Below are 17,286 nucleotides of genomic sequence, written 5' to 3'. Positions count from 1 at the left end.
GTTTACAACACAGAATAAATATACAATAAAAACTCAAATAAAAACACAGTAAAATTCCAATAAAATCCCATTAAAAACCAAAACAATTTCTTAACTACCCCAGCTCATAAAATCCAGATGGCTATGATCTCTTCAACCATCATGTAGGAGGGGCACTTCAAGGCACCAGCCAACCCCAAGTATGTCGATTCTCCTCCCTGCCCCAAGCCCGGTGGCAGAGCCAGGTCTTCAACTTCCTCCGGAAGGCTAAAAGCAATGGGGCTAATCTTACCTCTGGGGGCAAGATGTTCCAAAGGGCGGGCACTACTGCCAAGAAGGCCTGCCTCCTGGACCCCGCCAGATGGAATTCTCTTATTGACAGGGTCCACAGCATGCCCTCTCTGCATGAGCGGGTGGGACAGGCTGATGATATGGGGAAGAGGCGGTCCCTCAGGTAACTTGGTCCCATGCCATGTAGGGCTTTAAAGGTGATAACCAACACCTTGAATTGGACCTGGAAGCAAACTGGCATCCAATGCAGCTCACGTAGCAAAGGTGTTATGTGTGCCCTTCTAGGGGCGCCAAAAATAGCCCACGCAGCCACATTCTGGACCAGCTGAAGCTTCCGGATACTCTTCAAGGGTAGCCCCATGTAGAGAGCATTGCAGTAGTCTATATGTGAGATAACAAGGGCATGAGTGACTGTCTGAAGGGCTTCCCGATCCAGGAAAGGGCACAACTGGTGCACAACACAAAGCTGTGCAAAGGCCCTTCTGGGCATGGCTGCCACCTGCTCTTCCAGCAGGAGCCGTGAGTTCATGAGGACCCCCAGATTACGCATCAGGTCTGTCTGGGGCAGTGCAACCCCATCCAGAACTAAAGATAACAAAGTCCTGGATATGGAGGAACCCTTAACCCACAGCCACTTCGTCTTACCAGGGTTCAGCCGAAGCCTGTTGTTCCCCATCCAGACCCCTACAGCCCCCAGGCACCGAGAGAGGGCAGTCACAGCATCACTTACCTCACCCAGGATGGAAATATACAATTGAGTATCATCGGCATACTGATGATACCTCATCCTGTGGTGACGGATGATCTCGCCCAGTGGTTTCATGTAGATGTTAAATAGGAGAGGAGAGAGGACTGAGCCCTGTGGCACCCCACAAAGGAGAGGTCGAGGGTTGGATCTCTCCCCCCCTATCACCACTGACTGGGACCAGCCCTGGAAGAAGGAGGTGAACCAGCGCAAAACTATGCTGCCCACCCCCAACTCCCTGAGCCAACCCAAAAGGATACCATGGTCTATGGTATTGAAAGCTGCTGAGAGGTCAAGAAGAGCCAGGATGGATGCACTACCCCCATCCCGCTCCCGCCAGAGATCATCCATAAGTGCGACCAATGCCATTTCTGTCCCATATCCTGGCCTGAAACCTGACTGAAAGGGGTCTAGATAATCTGTTTCCTCCAGAATCTTCTGGAGTTGTAATGCCACCACTTTCTCAACCACTTTCCCCCAAAAGGGGAGGTGGGAGACTGGACGAAAATTACCCAGTACAGTAGGGTCCAATGATGGTTTCTTGAGTAGGGGTTGTACCAGTGCCTCCTTAAAGGCAGCTGGAAACACCCCCTCCCTCAAGGATGTATTAACCATCGCCGGGACCCAATCATATGTCACCGCCCGAGCTGCTTTCACCAGCCAGGAGGGACATGGATCTAATTGGCAAGTGGTGCATTTACTGTCTGGAGGATCCTGTCCACTTTCTTGGGTCCAACAGGATCAAACTGTTCCCAGATAACATGGTAAGTACGATCCCTTGGTATCTCCACAGACCCTGCCGCACGCTTGGAGTCTAGTGTAGAGCGGATCCAAGTGATTTTGTCTTGCAGACGCTCCGAGAACTCCTCTGCATGGCCCTGCAGGTGGGTCACTGCACCCACCTTCCCCAAAAGGGATTGAGTGATTTTAAATAGGGCCGTTGGGTGGCATTCTGCAGACACAATAAGAGCGGAGAAGTATTGATGCTTCAACACTTTAATCGCCACCAGGTAGGCCTTAATAGCGGCTCTAACCAGTGTTTGGTCAGATTCGGTCTTTGTCTTCCTCCAGCAGCACTCTAGACCCATGGGCACTCTCTCTTAGTCCTCTTCAAAACCCTCAGCTCCTCCGTAAACCACGGGGAGCATTGAGTGTGATGAGGCAAGAGAGGTCACACAGGTGCGATCCTGTCCAAGGCCCCAGCCGCCTCCCTATTCCAGGTGGTGGCCAGGGCCTCTGCTGGACCATGCAGCAGATCCCCGGGTATAACCCCCAGCTCCCTCTGAAACCCTACTGGGTCCATCAGTCACCGGGGGTGGACCAATCGAATGGGCCCTGCCTCCCTGCAGAGGGGGGTGGCATAAGAGAATCTTAAGGCCACCAGGGCATGATCTGACCATGACAATGGGGATAGCTGTAACTCTCCCCTCAGGTCACATTGCCACTGCTCCAACAAGAAAACCAAATCTGGGGTGAGGCCACTGTCTCGAGTTGGGTCGCGAATAATCTGAGTCAGGCCCATGGCTGCCATGGTAGCCATGAATTCCCGAGCTGCCTCAGAGGCCCGCCCCAGGGAAGGCAGGTTGAAGTCCCCCAGAACCATAAGCCTGGGGAACTCCACTGCCAACCCTGAGATGGCCTCCAGCAACTCAGGCAGGGAGGTTGCCATGCAGCAGGGAGGCTGGTACAGCAACACTCCCAACTGCTCTCGTGCACCCAACTTGAAAAACAGGGTCTCACAACCGGCCACTTGTGGGGCAGGGCCCCTGAAGGCCACCAGAGACTCCCGGATGACAACTGCCACCCCTTCCCCCCTGCCCTGGAATCTCGGCTGGTGCCATACCGTAAACCCGGCTGGGCACATTTCCGAAAGGGGCACCCCCCCTTCGGGGCCCAGCCAGGTCTCAGTAATACATGCCAGGTCTGCCCCATCCTCAGTGATCAAGTCACTTATGAGGGGGGCTTTGTTGTTAACAGACCTGGTGTTAAGTAGCAACAACCAAAGACCAGGGCCCCTGTGGGTCTGCTGACCAGGGCCTGGGTCTGAGCGCAGAGGGCCAGAACATGCCACCAGCAACAAATACTGGGGGCGTCTTCCCCAAAGGTGGCCTGCCCGCCGTAACATCCCCTACCCGTCACCACCTCAGTAGGGCCCGCCCTACAGCCCCCAGAGACTCCAAATCCACCTAGCCCCATTCCAGCACTTCCGGAGTCTCCCGCTTGGAGTAGAGGTCCCTCCATCCACTCACACACCCTCACACATACACAGTTACTCACAGGGCAATTGCAAGCCCTCTGGCACACCATTCACGCTCTCAGCGCCATCTGGGCCCAGCCATCACCCACCCATGCATTCTTCAATCCCAATGCTCCCTGTTCGGCCTCTCTCACCAGTCGGCCAGGGGCATCTCATTCACTCCCCCTCACCTCCTGCCTCTCACTCAGGAGGTGAGTACTCTCCCACACCATCAGACCATCAGATACATAAAAGTCAGGTGGAGCTTTGATCATACCATCACAACCACCATCTTGCCTTGTTTGACCATACCTTGCAGACAACTTTGACATTACTACTAAAGAACAGAAAAATAGAGAATTAACTGTTTAATATCTTACATCAGCCATGAAGATAATTGTTGGTCAACGTAGCACCAAAGTTAACTATCAAAATTCAGCTTTCTCATGTTGATTTTTTAATATGGAGAAAATAATGAACATCCTACTCTACTGAATTATTGTCAACTCCAGGGTGCAGGAAGACAAGTCTGGAGGGCAGGCCTAACTGGCTGTTTAAACTAGGCAACTAAAGTTAGTCTACCTTCCTCTCATTAATTTCCTTCAGTGTGCTAGAGTGGGTCAGAGACACTATGGAAAATTAACACTAAGACAGTGGCTTGATCCAGGTAGAGCTAGATGTTGAGTTGAGCCAGGAAAAAAAAATTGTGAGAGGTAAGGCAAGCCATAAAAAATGCTGACTATCATCACATTCTAAAATGTAACTTAACTATGCATCTAAGATATTTATTGATCACCTGCTAATAAATACCAGTAGTATCAATTGCTCCTCATGGGTTCTGAGCAGCTTCTTAAAATTACCTAAGCATAGATGAGTCTGTCAATTTAGGTATTGCTCAATTTCTTATTTTTCCAAACTTTCTGAAAAACCCGAGTGAACATCCATGCTCATTTTCATGCGCACTTAAAATAAATGCAGGTTGGGTAAATCAGACATGAAGATGCAAACTGATTAAGGTTCTCCACTACCCCTTCTTTGCTAAGGGGGAAAACAACTCCAGTTTATGAAAAACTAACTTTTCTAACAGCCTATTGCTCTGTTATTGAAATGAGGCCTTCTCCCCACAGACCCAGCCATAATAGATTCCACTTTGAGTGTGTCATAAAGGTCAGATGGGACTGAATTAAATTGCTTCACTGTTTGAAAATCTACCAGCAAAGGTAATAAGCCAAGCTATATTTTCTGCTTCAGTGCCCTAAATATGATGATGTGCAAGAATGGGCTTTTCTAATACTGTATAGGTAAAGCAGTCAATCAAAAATAACAAGAACAAAATGTGTCAACCTGTTGTAGAGTAGAGATGTATGGGCATTCAGCAACTCAACCACAATAAATGGTTATGACAAAAATAACCTGAATAGCAAACCCTAACCATAAAGGGGACAACCCAACAAATGCTAAATTAATACAAATTTCCTATGAAAAACAGTTGTGAAATCTGCCAGCAATACATGTTACACAGGAGTGTAACATTTGAATCAGCAGTAGGCCTCATTAAAACCAAAGGGATCCAGATAGATAAAAGTTGAGCCTCATTTTCTTTTGATTGTGCCTATGCCTTGATACCAAATATGTGCAGCTCAGGGTTGAACTGTGGAGTCCTTGGTGCTCTCTGAGCCTTGTTGTTTTCTTGCAGAAGTTTCATTGCCAGACTAGGCAACATCTTCAGTGTGAAAAGGGAGTGGGCCTTGCTCTCTGTTTATATACCATGGTTTGTCCAGCCTGTGTTGGTGGAGGTGTTGTTCTCTCCTTGGGAGTTCCTTGATTGGGCTGTTGTTTGCTGCTTGGTTGATTGACTGAATTAATAGTTCCTTGATGAGGGTATATTGTGCTGTTTGATTGTTCATCTGGTGTTAATCCTGGTGTTTGCATATCTGGGTGTTGCTTGCTGGTGAGGAGGTATTCTGGTCTTTTGGCTTTTCTATTGTCTGTTTTGAACGGCATGTAAATGTTGTTTACCTCTATGTATCTGTTGCTGGATGCTTTGTCTGAGTGCCAAGCTTCCAGGAATTCCAGGATTAACACCAGATGAACAATGAACATTCCTGTTACTTCCAGAAGCCAGGAATGTCAGGCAGGATAAAGGGAGGATAAAAAATTGTAAAAAAATGGTCTGCCCCAAAGTCAAAAGCTGATACAGACATAGAGATACAGTGATATGGTCTGAAAAATGAGCAACTGAGCCACAACAAAACAACAAATTTATTGGTCTCTTGGGAGAGTCCTGACTACTGGCAGCAATGCTCCAAACAGCACTAGATGGCTGGGAGCCATCAATTTAATTTTCTTCAGTACTTCTGGTACAGTATTACTCTGGAGCATTGTGGGAAATTAAGTGCTGAGACCCAGACTCAGCTCTCATCATACCCCTGTAGTGACTGAAACATTAGAAAATAAAGGGCCAGGGAGTGCATCTGCAGTGAACTAAACTACCCCACTTAATAATACCTAACACTTGCAGACCACATTTTCTTAATGCAGTGTTTCCTTATTTCTTCCCAAAATGTTATCACTGAGCTATTCATTATTATTGGCTGTATGGTAATGACACAATCTTGCAACAAATATCTCCACAAACTTCATTGCTTATGACTTTAGGCATGTACTGCTTTCCATACCATCAGTATCCTCAAAAGTATTTGTACCTTGAAAAAGAATAAGGGGAACATGCAGAGAAATGTAAACAATCTTTCAGCTCTTCTTAGTAGATAAGGGATGATTTTTGGTCCCATTATAGCAGGATTCCTATCCTCTGCCTAGAGCAAACTGTTACTTCAATCTCTGTGTAGCAATAACTTACAATGAATTCATCAGTGGCTCCAGGTTGGAAAGACACATATCCCAAGCTTTGTGGAGACAGGAGAAGATCATCACTTTTGCCTTTTGAGCCATAAATCACAAGGGTTCTTTTAGATGTCCGTGGCTCTGGAGAATCACCAGCAGTTTTCACCACCACTCTCCATTGCCCTGTGAATGAAAAGAAGCAAGCAACCAAAATTGCATTGTATCTGTTACACTGGGGAGGAAAAGGTGAAGGTGTTTGTTTGTAATGTTACAATTACAAGACATTTCATCAGTGCTGCACATACTGAGATCATATCGGCCTACATGACATAACACTATAAGAGGATGAGAAGGAACACTCCACAGATATCTATATAGCTACATTTTAGGGGGTGATCTAATTAAAAAACGATAAACATAACCATGGTGATGACTGTATACTGTGTGCGGCCTTGTGATATTTCTATAGGATTCTATTTACACATTACTTAGAACATCTCCTTTCTTCATTTCTGTTTTGTATTTTCTACATAAAGTTTTCCCTCCCCCTCCTCTCCATTGCAAACTGATGTTTTTCTCAGGTGGGTCATTGGACTCAATCACTACAAACCTATTGGGGAAACAAGTCCGTACTTGGATATACCACAAGAGGTTCGGACCTGTTACATTTGTAAATCAGATATGGGATATCTTGTAGTAACTTAGCTTCATTGGTCCCTATTTACAAAGCCTTCAGTCTGTCTTGAACCTGGTGCAGATGCTCCCCATCGGACAGACTGGCTGTGTTCATACAACATGTTTAAACTGATTACTGAATTAAATTGTTATCTTGGTTCATATAAGTCATTATTTCATACAATAAGCAAATTGGCTGGTTTTTCATTTCACAGTACACCACAAAAACAAACAAGTCAAGGAGCATACTAACCCAGTTTATCGTGTTGTGTCAGTTCAGATATTAGGTCTTAACTGACCTGGTTAGAACAGAGCCAGTGTCATCCCAAGGCAGAACACATTGTTTGAACAGAGCCAGTGCCATCCCAAGGCATATAGCAGAAGAAAGAGTTAAGAGGCAATCACTATGAAAAAGTTTGCTGTGCCCATGCTGAAAGTGGGGGGAAAAGCAAATGAAAGTCAAGAAAGCTCCATTATTAGTTTCACAAAATGGACACCTTTGACAACTTGCATCTTGCTTGCCAAACTCTGCTGCCCAGGGTTGTTGTTATAATATGAGTATCTATATAAGTCTTAATAAATAAGCAAGCAAGCAAGCAAGCAAAACGCATTCCATTTCCATGGACAAGGAACATTTTGAATAGGAAGAGAGAGTTCGTGATTCAGAACTGGATTCGCACAATAGCAGTTATTTATAAAAATGATCTTGTATCTTTGCATACAATAGTTGGCCCTAAACAGTATATCTGGTCAATATAAACAGTGTATCTGAGGGAAGAAGGCCTTTGTAGATTTTAAATTGCTCTTTCAACATCCCCAGGACAACAGCAAGGATATCCTGTTGGACACCTAATATCACACTGAACCTATGGAGGAACCTCTCAATTTTAAAGCTCCCTACAGACCCAATTGGCATGGTTCATAAAATAAGGAGTTGTCTTACACCAGATTGGACTATTTGTCCAATTGATTGATAGAGACACAGTATGGTCTACTCTGACTTGCAGAGATTCCCTAAGATCTGAGGCAAGGTTTTTTCTAGCATTTTTTAACATCATTCTTTTAATTAGAGATGTTGGAGACTGTACATGGGATCTTCTGATGCAAAATATATACTGTAGCTTATTCCTATAGATTTTTCCTATCAACTAAGGAACCGTTCTCTAGAAGCAGCTTACTACTGACCACCGTTGCTTTTCTTTTACTTCCAGTCACTCATTCATCACTCTCACCTCCCACACTAACTTGATTCCATTCCCTGTGGCTAAAAATTATAGCACAAATACCTTGATACATAGCTTCAAGGCAGTATCATTGTATGATAGATTTTTGAAAGATAACAAGAATATATATTGCTTAGAGACTGAACCAGGATTTACTTATTTAAATAATAAATCTATAGGCTGGAAATATTTGTGGGTTGTTGTTTTTTTTGTATCAAAGGAAAGCAGAGACTCAGATGTTCAGATCATTCCATTAGGCCTGGAACTGTCATGCCCCACTTATTGATAAACTCAGCAGCTGGCAACACCCAGCTGAACTTTCTTGAAACTAACTAAAACCAGGCTGGGATAATTCTTCTATAGGAGACCTCCAGGGATTAACAGGACTAGACTGGGAAGTTAAAAAGGCATCCTGAAAGAGGACATGGTAAATATTTCTGTATTATTGCCAGGATGACTATATGGACATACAGTATGGACATCAGTAGTTGAGCTCAAACTTAAGGAGATTTTACTGTATTAGCAGGGAGCTTCAAGTTGTTGGGCTATAACAAAGTTCTACATCAGCTGTGTGTTGAGCAAAGGACAGAGGACAAAAATGGTTTTATTTCAAAATATCTGAATTACACACCAGAGTTCTTTTCTGACACAAAGGGTAGCAGAAAAAAGCCCCATTTTGGCATTTACTTGAACATAAAGTTGAGAATGGGCTGCATATGAAGCCCTATTCCCTATTCCCTTCAGCCTGAATGTGTACAGTCAGTCGGGCTGTATTCATGTTCATGCAAACACAAATACACCTGTCCACATCATCTGAATTAAGCAATCATGCAGAAGGAGTACAGCTCTATTTCAGAAAGTTTGAGTCTTTAAAAGACTCACATATGTCACACGTTGCAGAAACATTAGTTTGATGGGGCAAACTGTTTTCTGCACAAACATTTTGTGCAAAACTTTTTTTGTGTGTGTAAAAGCACTTTGACTAATTTATGGAACTTCAAAAGAAACATAGCTAAGAAGCTTTTTTGGAATAATGAGTTCCATAAGGATGTTAAATCCTTCAAGATTTTCACTTGATCACTTGAAGGCTTGCAAGTTGACAATAGGCTGGATCACACATGTAGTCCTAGCAGCCACTGTTTCTGGCCTGCATATTTTCAGGTGGAAGTCTGAGAGGGAGTTTTATTCATATTTGCATGCACCTTGTGCAGTATGGGATATTCAAGGGAACATGAAAACCATTTCAGCTCTCAATAATTGTGTTGAGAAAGCTGGGGCTGGGCTAGTATGAATATTTCATCCTCTGGCCATTTTCAGCCCCTCACATATTTAGGTGACCACTCTTGACACCCTAGAGGAAGCCCAAGATGTAACAGCTCTTTCCCTATGAGAAAGTAAACACAAACAGAATCATATGGAATAAGGTATTTCTTCTAAAAAATGATGCCATTTGTTTCTTTCGTTCAAGAGTCCTCTAGATTCTAGAACATCCAAGCTATTTCTACACAGCTATCAGTTTTACCATCCTAAAATGATGCACAGTGATCTGAGAATGTCACCACCAACATTCCCAATCTAAAGAGATCCATGGCTTAGCCCAAAAGTACTCTTTCCAGCTGACTAACAGGGGAATACAGAAATCAGCATCTATACAAGTACTCTACCAACCCATCCTCAGTTGTCAGCACAATTCATCTGACCATGGATGGAGATGGATCTTGAAAACTGCCCATCATTCCATTTAAAAAAGAAGGCAGTAATGATAGCATGGCATTTGAACCCAGCAGGAAGAGGGAAAAGCAAGAAGTCAGACAGTAGAATAATAATTTCCAGCAGGGTATGAGTAATTCACTCAGTTTTTGCAGGTGTAGAACTGTCCCTTTGGTGATTTCTTCTGCACCCACTGCTGTGATGTACAGTATGTTGACCAGCTCTGCTGCTCAATACCAATGATAGGGTGATTGTGTGGATATACAGCCAACCCAAGAGTAGTTCATCTGATAATGTGAAGGAACACTCTGTATTTTCAGTAAGCATGCTGACTAGGAATTCTGGAACTATAGTCCTCAAAATTCAAGTTTGTGACTGCCTTAGAGCAGACTACCATTTACTGTACTTTCAAAATAATGAAATTAGTGTAATAGCAACACTGTAGTACATATCATAGCATGGTCTGATGAAACAAGGGAGTCAAAGAAACTGGCATTTAGGGAGAAGAGAATGTCATTGGAGCAATAGCACTAGGTGAAGAGATTTAACTGGCTGCAAAGGCTTTTTACCCATGGATCTCTTTTACCCAGAGATCATGCAGGGATCTCTCTACATGATAGTTAGTCTTCACATTTCTGAGTATTCTGAGAATATCCTGCTGAACTTTGGTCTGAAACTACTTTTGCTGTCATTTCACAATCTGTTCCCACTTGCTTGCTGGGGGAGCTGTCCCCATTTATGAAAGATGGTGATGCTGGCATAAACAAAACTGGTCTTGCATCTGGTCTCAGAGGAACCTCTGACTCATTTTAGAAGAGAATAGTAAAGATCGGGGGTGGGGGGAGAAGCTTAGTGAGAAATACTTGAAGCTCAGTCACTTAACATGTGCCTTCCATGAATCATAATCTGTAAGTCTGAATTTCCAGTTATCAGATACTTTGCATGAATGATTACATGAAAAATATAACTTGTTTTCTTTTATTTGTCCATTTAACACTACAATGAAATTTCAGTTCAAGCAGCAAAATTAACAGCACAGGAAGAGAATGTAATGCACAGCTTACCTCTAGGATTTGCCATGGATGCATTGCTATTTTCTGAAATTTAAAAAAATAAATAAACACTTTCATTTATCAGAAGATGTTATATCCTTACATTTAATTAGTAATTTGGTACTTTGGATATAATTACTGTACATGTGATCTTTATTTTCAATACTTACTTCTGGCAATTAGCTCTCTCTCAGTCTTCCCATCATCTTGGTACTCATCTAACCACCTTCCATGGGAAAAAAGACAGTAATTATAGTAAAACCAGCAAGTCTTAGTATAATTTATCCCTTTTAACAAACTTTCAAAGTATCAGTTGTTAAATCTTATTTCAGAAGATACACAAAAAAAGCTACTTTATTTCAGGGGTGAGGAATTTATGGCCCTCCAAATATTTCTTAGTAAACTACAACTCTCAGTATTTCCCATCATTTACCATCTAGATCAGTGTTGCTAGGAATTATAGTTCAGCAATATGGGGTGGGAGGCAAATTCTCGCTTTCCCGCTCTACTTAATATGGAGGAATTATGTGACTAATGAAAACATGTTATTTATGTATAGATTTATTTGATTCATATCTCACCTTTCTACTCAAGAGAGTAGTCAAAATAGCTAACAATCTTAAAAATTAAAATTAGTAGTTACATAAATTAAAATTTAAAAACAATAGTGAAAAAATATGCATCTGTACTCATTCTCTCAGTGCCAAAGAGGAGGAACAATTCAGTTCCCAAAGGAATGTGTTTCATAGTCTGGAACTGCACAGCAATGAGTCTCTAATATCAGAAGCATCTTCAAAGGGCATCCTTTGCTGATTCAAATGGCCAGGCAGGTTTGTAATGGGAGAGGAGTTTCCTCAAGTTTTCAGGCAAATGTGTCTGCACTCATATGTCCCATTTGCAGCAGGCGGTACTAGAAGAGATCTACTCAGATCTATATATGTCTGCTATAATATGCTGTCATTAAATGGATACAGAGCAGTTTGGACAATCATACCCATGAAGTGTCTCTACATCAAGCTGAAAAGAAATATAATGTGGCATTAAAAAGGGCTCTATTCTACACCCTGGGCTCTTTGACATATTTATGAATGACTGAGATGAGGGATTAGAAAAAATGATTATCAAATTTGGGAATGGCATGAAGATGGGGAATAGCAAACAGAGGACCATATAAAGATGCAGGAGGATATTGACAAGCTGGAACAATGGAAAGAAACAAGATACATTTCAAGAGGAAAAATGCAAAGTCCAACATTTGGAAAGGAGAAAAAAAAAGGGAATGAGTATAGAATGGGAGCAGACACTGGACAATAATACATATGAAAAGAATTGGGGGACCTGGCTGGATCATAAGCTGAACATGAGCCATAATTTAACACAGCTGCAAAAAGTGCAAATGCACTCCTAGGATGCATTAACAGAAGTACAATGTCAAATTCAAGAGAAGCCATTATTCCTTTCTATTCTGTATTATCTATAAATATGCACCACGTTGTTAAGATTTATAATGACTAACTGGAATATGTCCAGAGGAGAGCAATTAAGATGATACAAGTCCTGGAATGACAAAATTTTGAGGAACAGTTGGAGGCACAGGGTAAATTTACTTTGGAAAAAAAGAAGACTCTAAGGAGATATGATAGCTGTCTGAAGGGTTATCAAATAAGACAGAGCAGAAAGTTAATCAAAGTTGATCCTGAAAACAGGACAAGAAAGAATGGGTTTAAATTACAAGGAACCAGATTTTGTCTGGAAATAAGGAAGAAATTTCCTCATGGAAAGAGCTCTCCAACAGTGGAACAAAATCCCTTGGGAGTGGTGGACTCTCCTTCACTGAAAGTGTTTAAACCAAGGCTGGATAGTCATCTGTTGGGGATTCTGCACTGACCTGGAGGTTGGACTTGGTGATCTCTACAGACCCTTTCAACACTTATAGTTTATGATACTATGATATGTACTCAGTTTGAATAGGGCACATACCAGACAGGTTATATTTCCTGATCCCATCACAATAACACAAAACATGACTAAAATGGAGATATCCAATGTAGTGTGGTGGTTAAGGTATTGGATTGGAATTCAGAAGACCCAGGATCAAGTCTACCTTCAGTCTTGGAAGCTTGCTAAGACGGCTGCTGAAAAAAGCAGGAGGAGGGAAAGCAATAATGCTACCTGGAGCCCAGAAATGAAAGGTGGAATATACAGTACATCTAATAAACAAACAAACAAACAAACAAACAAACTTGCAGCAGCACATTGCAGGAAAAGACGGATAATGACTGATAACAGACATGCCATTGTTAAGGACACTTAGGGTGTCATGACTAAATGTGCACTGAAGAACACCTAAACAACCTCCCAAAAACTCCAGGGCTTTTTAAGACACAATTTTAAACCACTGGCATTCATCAATTACATACCTGTTACAAAGAAACTCAATTACTTCTTCTTTACCTTCTGCTCCCTCCTGAAATCTGATAACAACCTTTTGGAGGAACCATCCACTACCTGTGATGCAATGATAACAAGTATACTGTGCGGTGTATAGAAGAGCCACTTCTGTCTTGACTGTGTAACATTTAGTTTATAAGTGGCAACATACAAATTCCATATAGGTCTTGAAGAATGATGCAATACACATTTTATGAGGTAAATATGTTTGCCTCTTATCCACTATAAATATACCTTCAACTTAGCCTTATTCAGTTTTGATACTTTCCAGATGTGTTGAATTACCTCTCCAGTTACTCTTAAACAGCAAGGATGTTACAAGCAGTGGCATTTGTATTTCCGTACCTGGGGAAGGCTCTTGCAATGTTTCAAGAGGCAGCCTAATGCAGCTTCTCCAATTTCATGCTGCCCAGATGTTCTGAAATTATAAATCCCAGAACATCTGGAAAGTACCAGGTTTAGTAAGGCTGATGTTGTTTGTATATGCTAGGAGCACGAAGCAATAATGAATTAGTAGATTACATATGCTCATTACTAAACGGGGGAGAGGGGAAAGCAGAAATAAAGTCATCATAGTGCTTATTGTGAGACGTGAAAGAAAAGCAGCATGTTTGCTTCTACATATTATATGAGCCAAAAATTGGGAAAAATGCAATAGGGATGTAAAATAAGATAAAACGAAAGCTGATGGACAGATTTTCCACTGCTAACATTCTCCCATAGATTTAGTATCTTTATAAAATATGTTATTACCTAAAACATATAAGCCCAATGTTCCTGCAAGGGAAAAAAAAAAACTTTGCCTGATCTTCAGATGTGGAATGAGACATAAGAAAATGGGCATTCATTTTAAAAGAGATTGTGAAACTTATCCAACAGGAAATAAGCTCTACCTGGACCAGTTCCATCATGGCCAATGAGAATTTTATGTAGAACTCCAAGTGATACAGCTGTCACGGAGAACACATCAGTCTGTAAAACCACAAGAAGAATCACAAAAACTGGAGGAAACAACAAAAGAGTCGCTTGTTGAAATCAAATAAATAAATAAACCAGTACAATCCAAACAATAAATGGCAGACCTTGGAAAGATAGATTGGATATAAAGCACTTATTTAGTGTACAATGCATATTCATTGTGCAAAAATACTGTTAGAAATTGCTACAGTGTAAATTATGTATAAATTACTTAACAGATTTCCATCTCAAGGATTTTTTAACAGGCTTTTCATGATAGCTATTCAATAGTCTAATTTTTCAGTATAGTATGCCATTTTGTTCTTGGGATTCATTTTCCAGGCATGTACTTTTTCCCTCTCTTTTATTACAAAAGAAGCAAGCACTTTCCTACCAGAATGTTCTATTGCTTTTTCCTTGCTACATGCTTTATAGCATCAAACTAGAGTTAAATGCTACCTACTTGCCTTGGAACAAAAGATAAAAGGTAGTATTATAGCATTGCTACTAGCAAGAGACCAAGGCTAAGCCAAGGCCAAGTATCTAGAGGAGCTTACATGCCCCCTTTACTAGAATATTTAAACCTTCCAGCAGCTGGGCTTGGGGAAAAAGTTTTGGAAACCTTTTTAAAAATATAACATTAAGCCTATCTAGGAACTTATGCTGTTTAAAAGATTGAGGGTAAGCATGACACCACTTTGTGATGATCCTAGTCAGAAGGTACTTTGGCAGCTGCACAAAGAAGTTTCTAATTCTGAAGACTACACAACCTGCTTGTTATAGTAACTGGAAATTTCAGACAAATATTCCAGCCTGCCTCAATCACAGGCCCTTTCTTACTTAGTCACATATATATGCTTTTCTTTCAATAATAGCAGCAGCAACAACAACAACAACAACAAGGCAGCTGGCAGTAAGAATATCTACAATATGAAATAACCAACCACACCACATAATTAAAAAGACATGAAAACAAATCAAATAAGAGAGATCTAATTTTTAAAAAATGGCAGACTATCAAAAGCATAATTAAATTTAGTACAGCACAACAGAAAGATATCAGTCATTTGTCAGACCAAACATTGCTTAAATAAAAGATGAGTCTCCCTCAAGAGAGAGCTCCCAAGCCTGGGTGTATTGAGCAGCCTCTTTCTAAAGTTTCTGAGAAGTAGAAATTGGTGGGGCCTCTTCCTCTTCTGAAGTTGGATATTGTTACTGGAAGAAGAGCCAGGGAAGTGCATTCTGGCCCTTCATTTCTGACCTCTCTGTCCTGCTTGAGTTCAAGGTGCATTCTTATAGCTGCCACCACCACTTTTAAAACCTTCTGAAACAGCCTTACTCCTTTTTGCAAGCATCTTCATCATTGGCATTCTTTCCATGCACAGAGTTCTCAGTTTGCTGACCAGCATTTCCTCTAGTTGGCCCGTGAGGCAGTGTCCTGCCCTCTGCCCTCATTCTTACATCATTGTGTCTGTTTCCATGGCAAGGAAAAAGGGGGGAAATGCAGACTGTGCAAGGAAGGAGGAGAACAACTGAGCAACAAAGTCACAAATTCTCCTTGTTTTTGGTATATATACATGTATGTACATGCATACCCTTAGGCATGGATTTAAAAAATGGAGTCTGTGCATGCAGACCAGTGTTTCCCAACCTTGGTCACTTTCAGATGTGTGGACTTCCAACTCCCAGAATTCCCCGGCCAGCAAGGGAATGCTTCTGCACAACTCAGATCATCTCTTTTGAATATCACATTTGGTTTTAGCCAACATTAAATATAATATTCTCTTCCAGCTTCATAACTCAAATTAAGATGATCTGAATCATTAATGCAATTGCGTTGCCAATTACTTATTGATTCAATCAGATTTTGTGTATTTTTCTTTACCTGACCACACTGAAATTTGACTTCATTAGTGCTTGACATCTGAAGTTTCCGTTTTCCAGAATCCCCTTGATTTCCAAAGATAGTGATGTATACATTAGAATTAGTTTCCGCTCCTGGGTGTGTCCCAGTGTATATGCTGATCTTGTAGACTACCACTGAAATGGAGACAAAATGTATTGTCTGTGTGCATTTTTATCTTGTTCATTGCTCAGCAGGCATTCATACTAACTTGAATCTTATGACTAGAGCAACTTAGAATGTTGATTAAATGATTGTTTATATAGGAATCCTGCCCACTTCTAATGATTACCAATTAATTGGCAGCTTACAAAAGCTAGCTTCACATTAAAATAATATCAGGTAAGCAAGTCATTTGACTTCAGCAAAGGATCATTAGCTTGTGGTGCTGGAGCTTGAGCACCTCAATGATGCCATGAGCTAAACCGTGAAGGGCCACCCAAAACGGGAAGGTCAGGACAGAGAGGTCAGACTAAACGCGATCCCTGGGGAAGGTAATGGCAACCCACCCCAGTATTCTTGCCATGAAAACTAAATGGATCAGTACAACCAGAGATATGTCAGTATAACATCGGAAGATGAGACCCCCAGGTCGGAAGATGGTCAAAATGCTACTGGGGAGGAACAGAGGATGAGTTCAACTAGCCCCAGACGTGATGACGCAGCTAGCTCAAAGCCGAAAGGACGGCTAGCGGCCGACGGTGCTGGTGGTGAATGGCGAATCCGATGTTCTAAGGATCAACACACCATTGGAACCTGGAATGTAAGATCTATGAGCCAGGGCAAATTGGATGTGGTTATTGGTGACATGTCAAGATTCATCATAGACATTTTGGGCGTCAGTGAACTGAAATGGACTGGAATGGGCCACTTCACATCAAATGACCACCAGATCTACTACTGTGGACAAGAGGACCACAGAAGAAATGGAGTAGCCTTCATAATTAATAGTCAAGTGGCTAAAGCAGTGCTTGGATACAATCCAAAAAACGATAGAATGATCTCAGTTCGAATTCAGGGCAAGCCATCTAACATCACAGTGATCCAAATATACGCCCCAACCACAGATGCTGAAGAAGCTGAAGTAGAGCAGTTCTATGAGGATCTGCAGCACCTACTGGACAACACGCCTAAAAGAGATGTTATTTTCATCACGGGAGACTGGAATGCTAAGGTGGGCAGTCAAATGATACCTGGAATGACAGGTAAGCATGGCCTGG

At 41.9% G+C, this 17,286-nt stretch overlaps 1 protein-coding gene across 1 annotated transcript in view; it reads right to left on the bottom strand.

Annotated features, from left to right (window-relative positions):
• Positions 1–17,286, bottom strand: part of RP1 (RP1 axonemal microtubule associated) — a 203,098-nt gene that overhangs the window by 87,085 nt on the left and 98,727 nt on the right. The window contains exons 26-31 of the mRNA XM_063299285.1: positions 16,049–16,203; positions 14,100–14,178; positions 13,176–13,263; positions 10,926–10,981; positions 10,768–10,800; positions 6,112–6,278 (exon numbers count right to left, since the gene is read on the bottom strand). Coding sequence (XP_063155355.1) covers positions 6,112–6,278; positions 10,768–10,800; positions 10,926–10,981; positions 13,176–13,263; positions 14,100–14,178; positions 16,049–16,203 — 578 coding nt within the window. The remainder of the gene's footprint in view (positions 1–6,111; positions 6,279–10,767; positions 10,801–10,925; positions 10,982–13,175; positions 13,264–14,099; positions 14,179–16,048; positions 16,204–17,286) is intronic.

Source organism: Candoia aspera, chromosome 3 (genome assembly GCF_035149785.1).
Source record: "Candoia aspera isolate rCanAsp1 chromosome 3, rCanAsp1.hap2, whole genome shotgun sequence".
Lineage (NCBI taxonomy): Eukaryota > Metazoa > Chordata > Lepidosauria > Squamata > Boidae > Candoia > Candoia aspera.
This window is presented reverse-complemented; position numbering and strand designations above follow the sequence as displayed.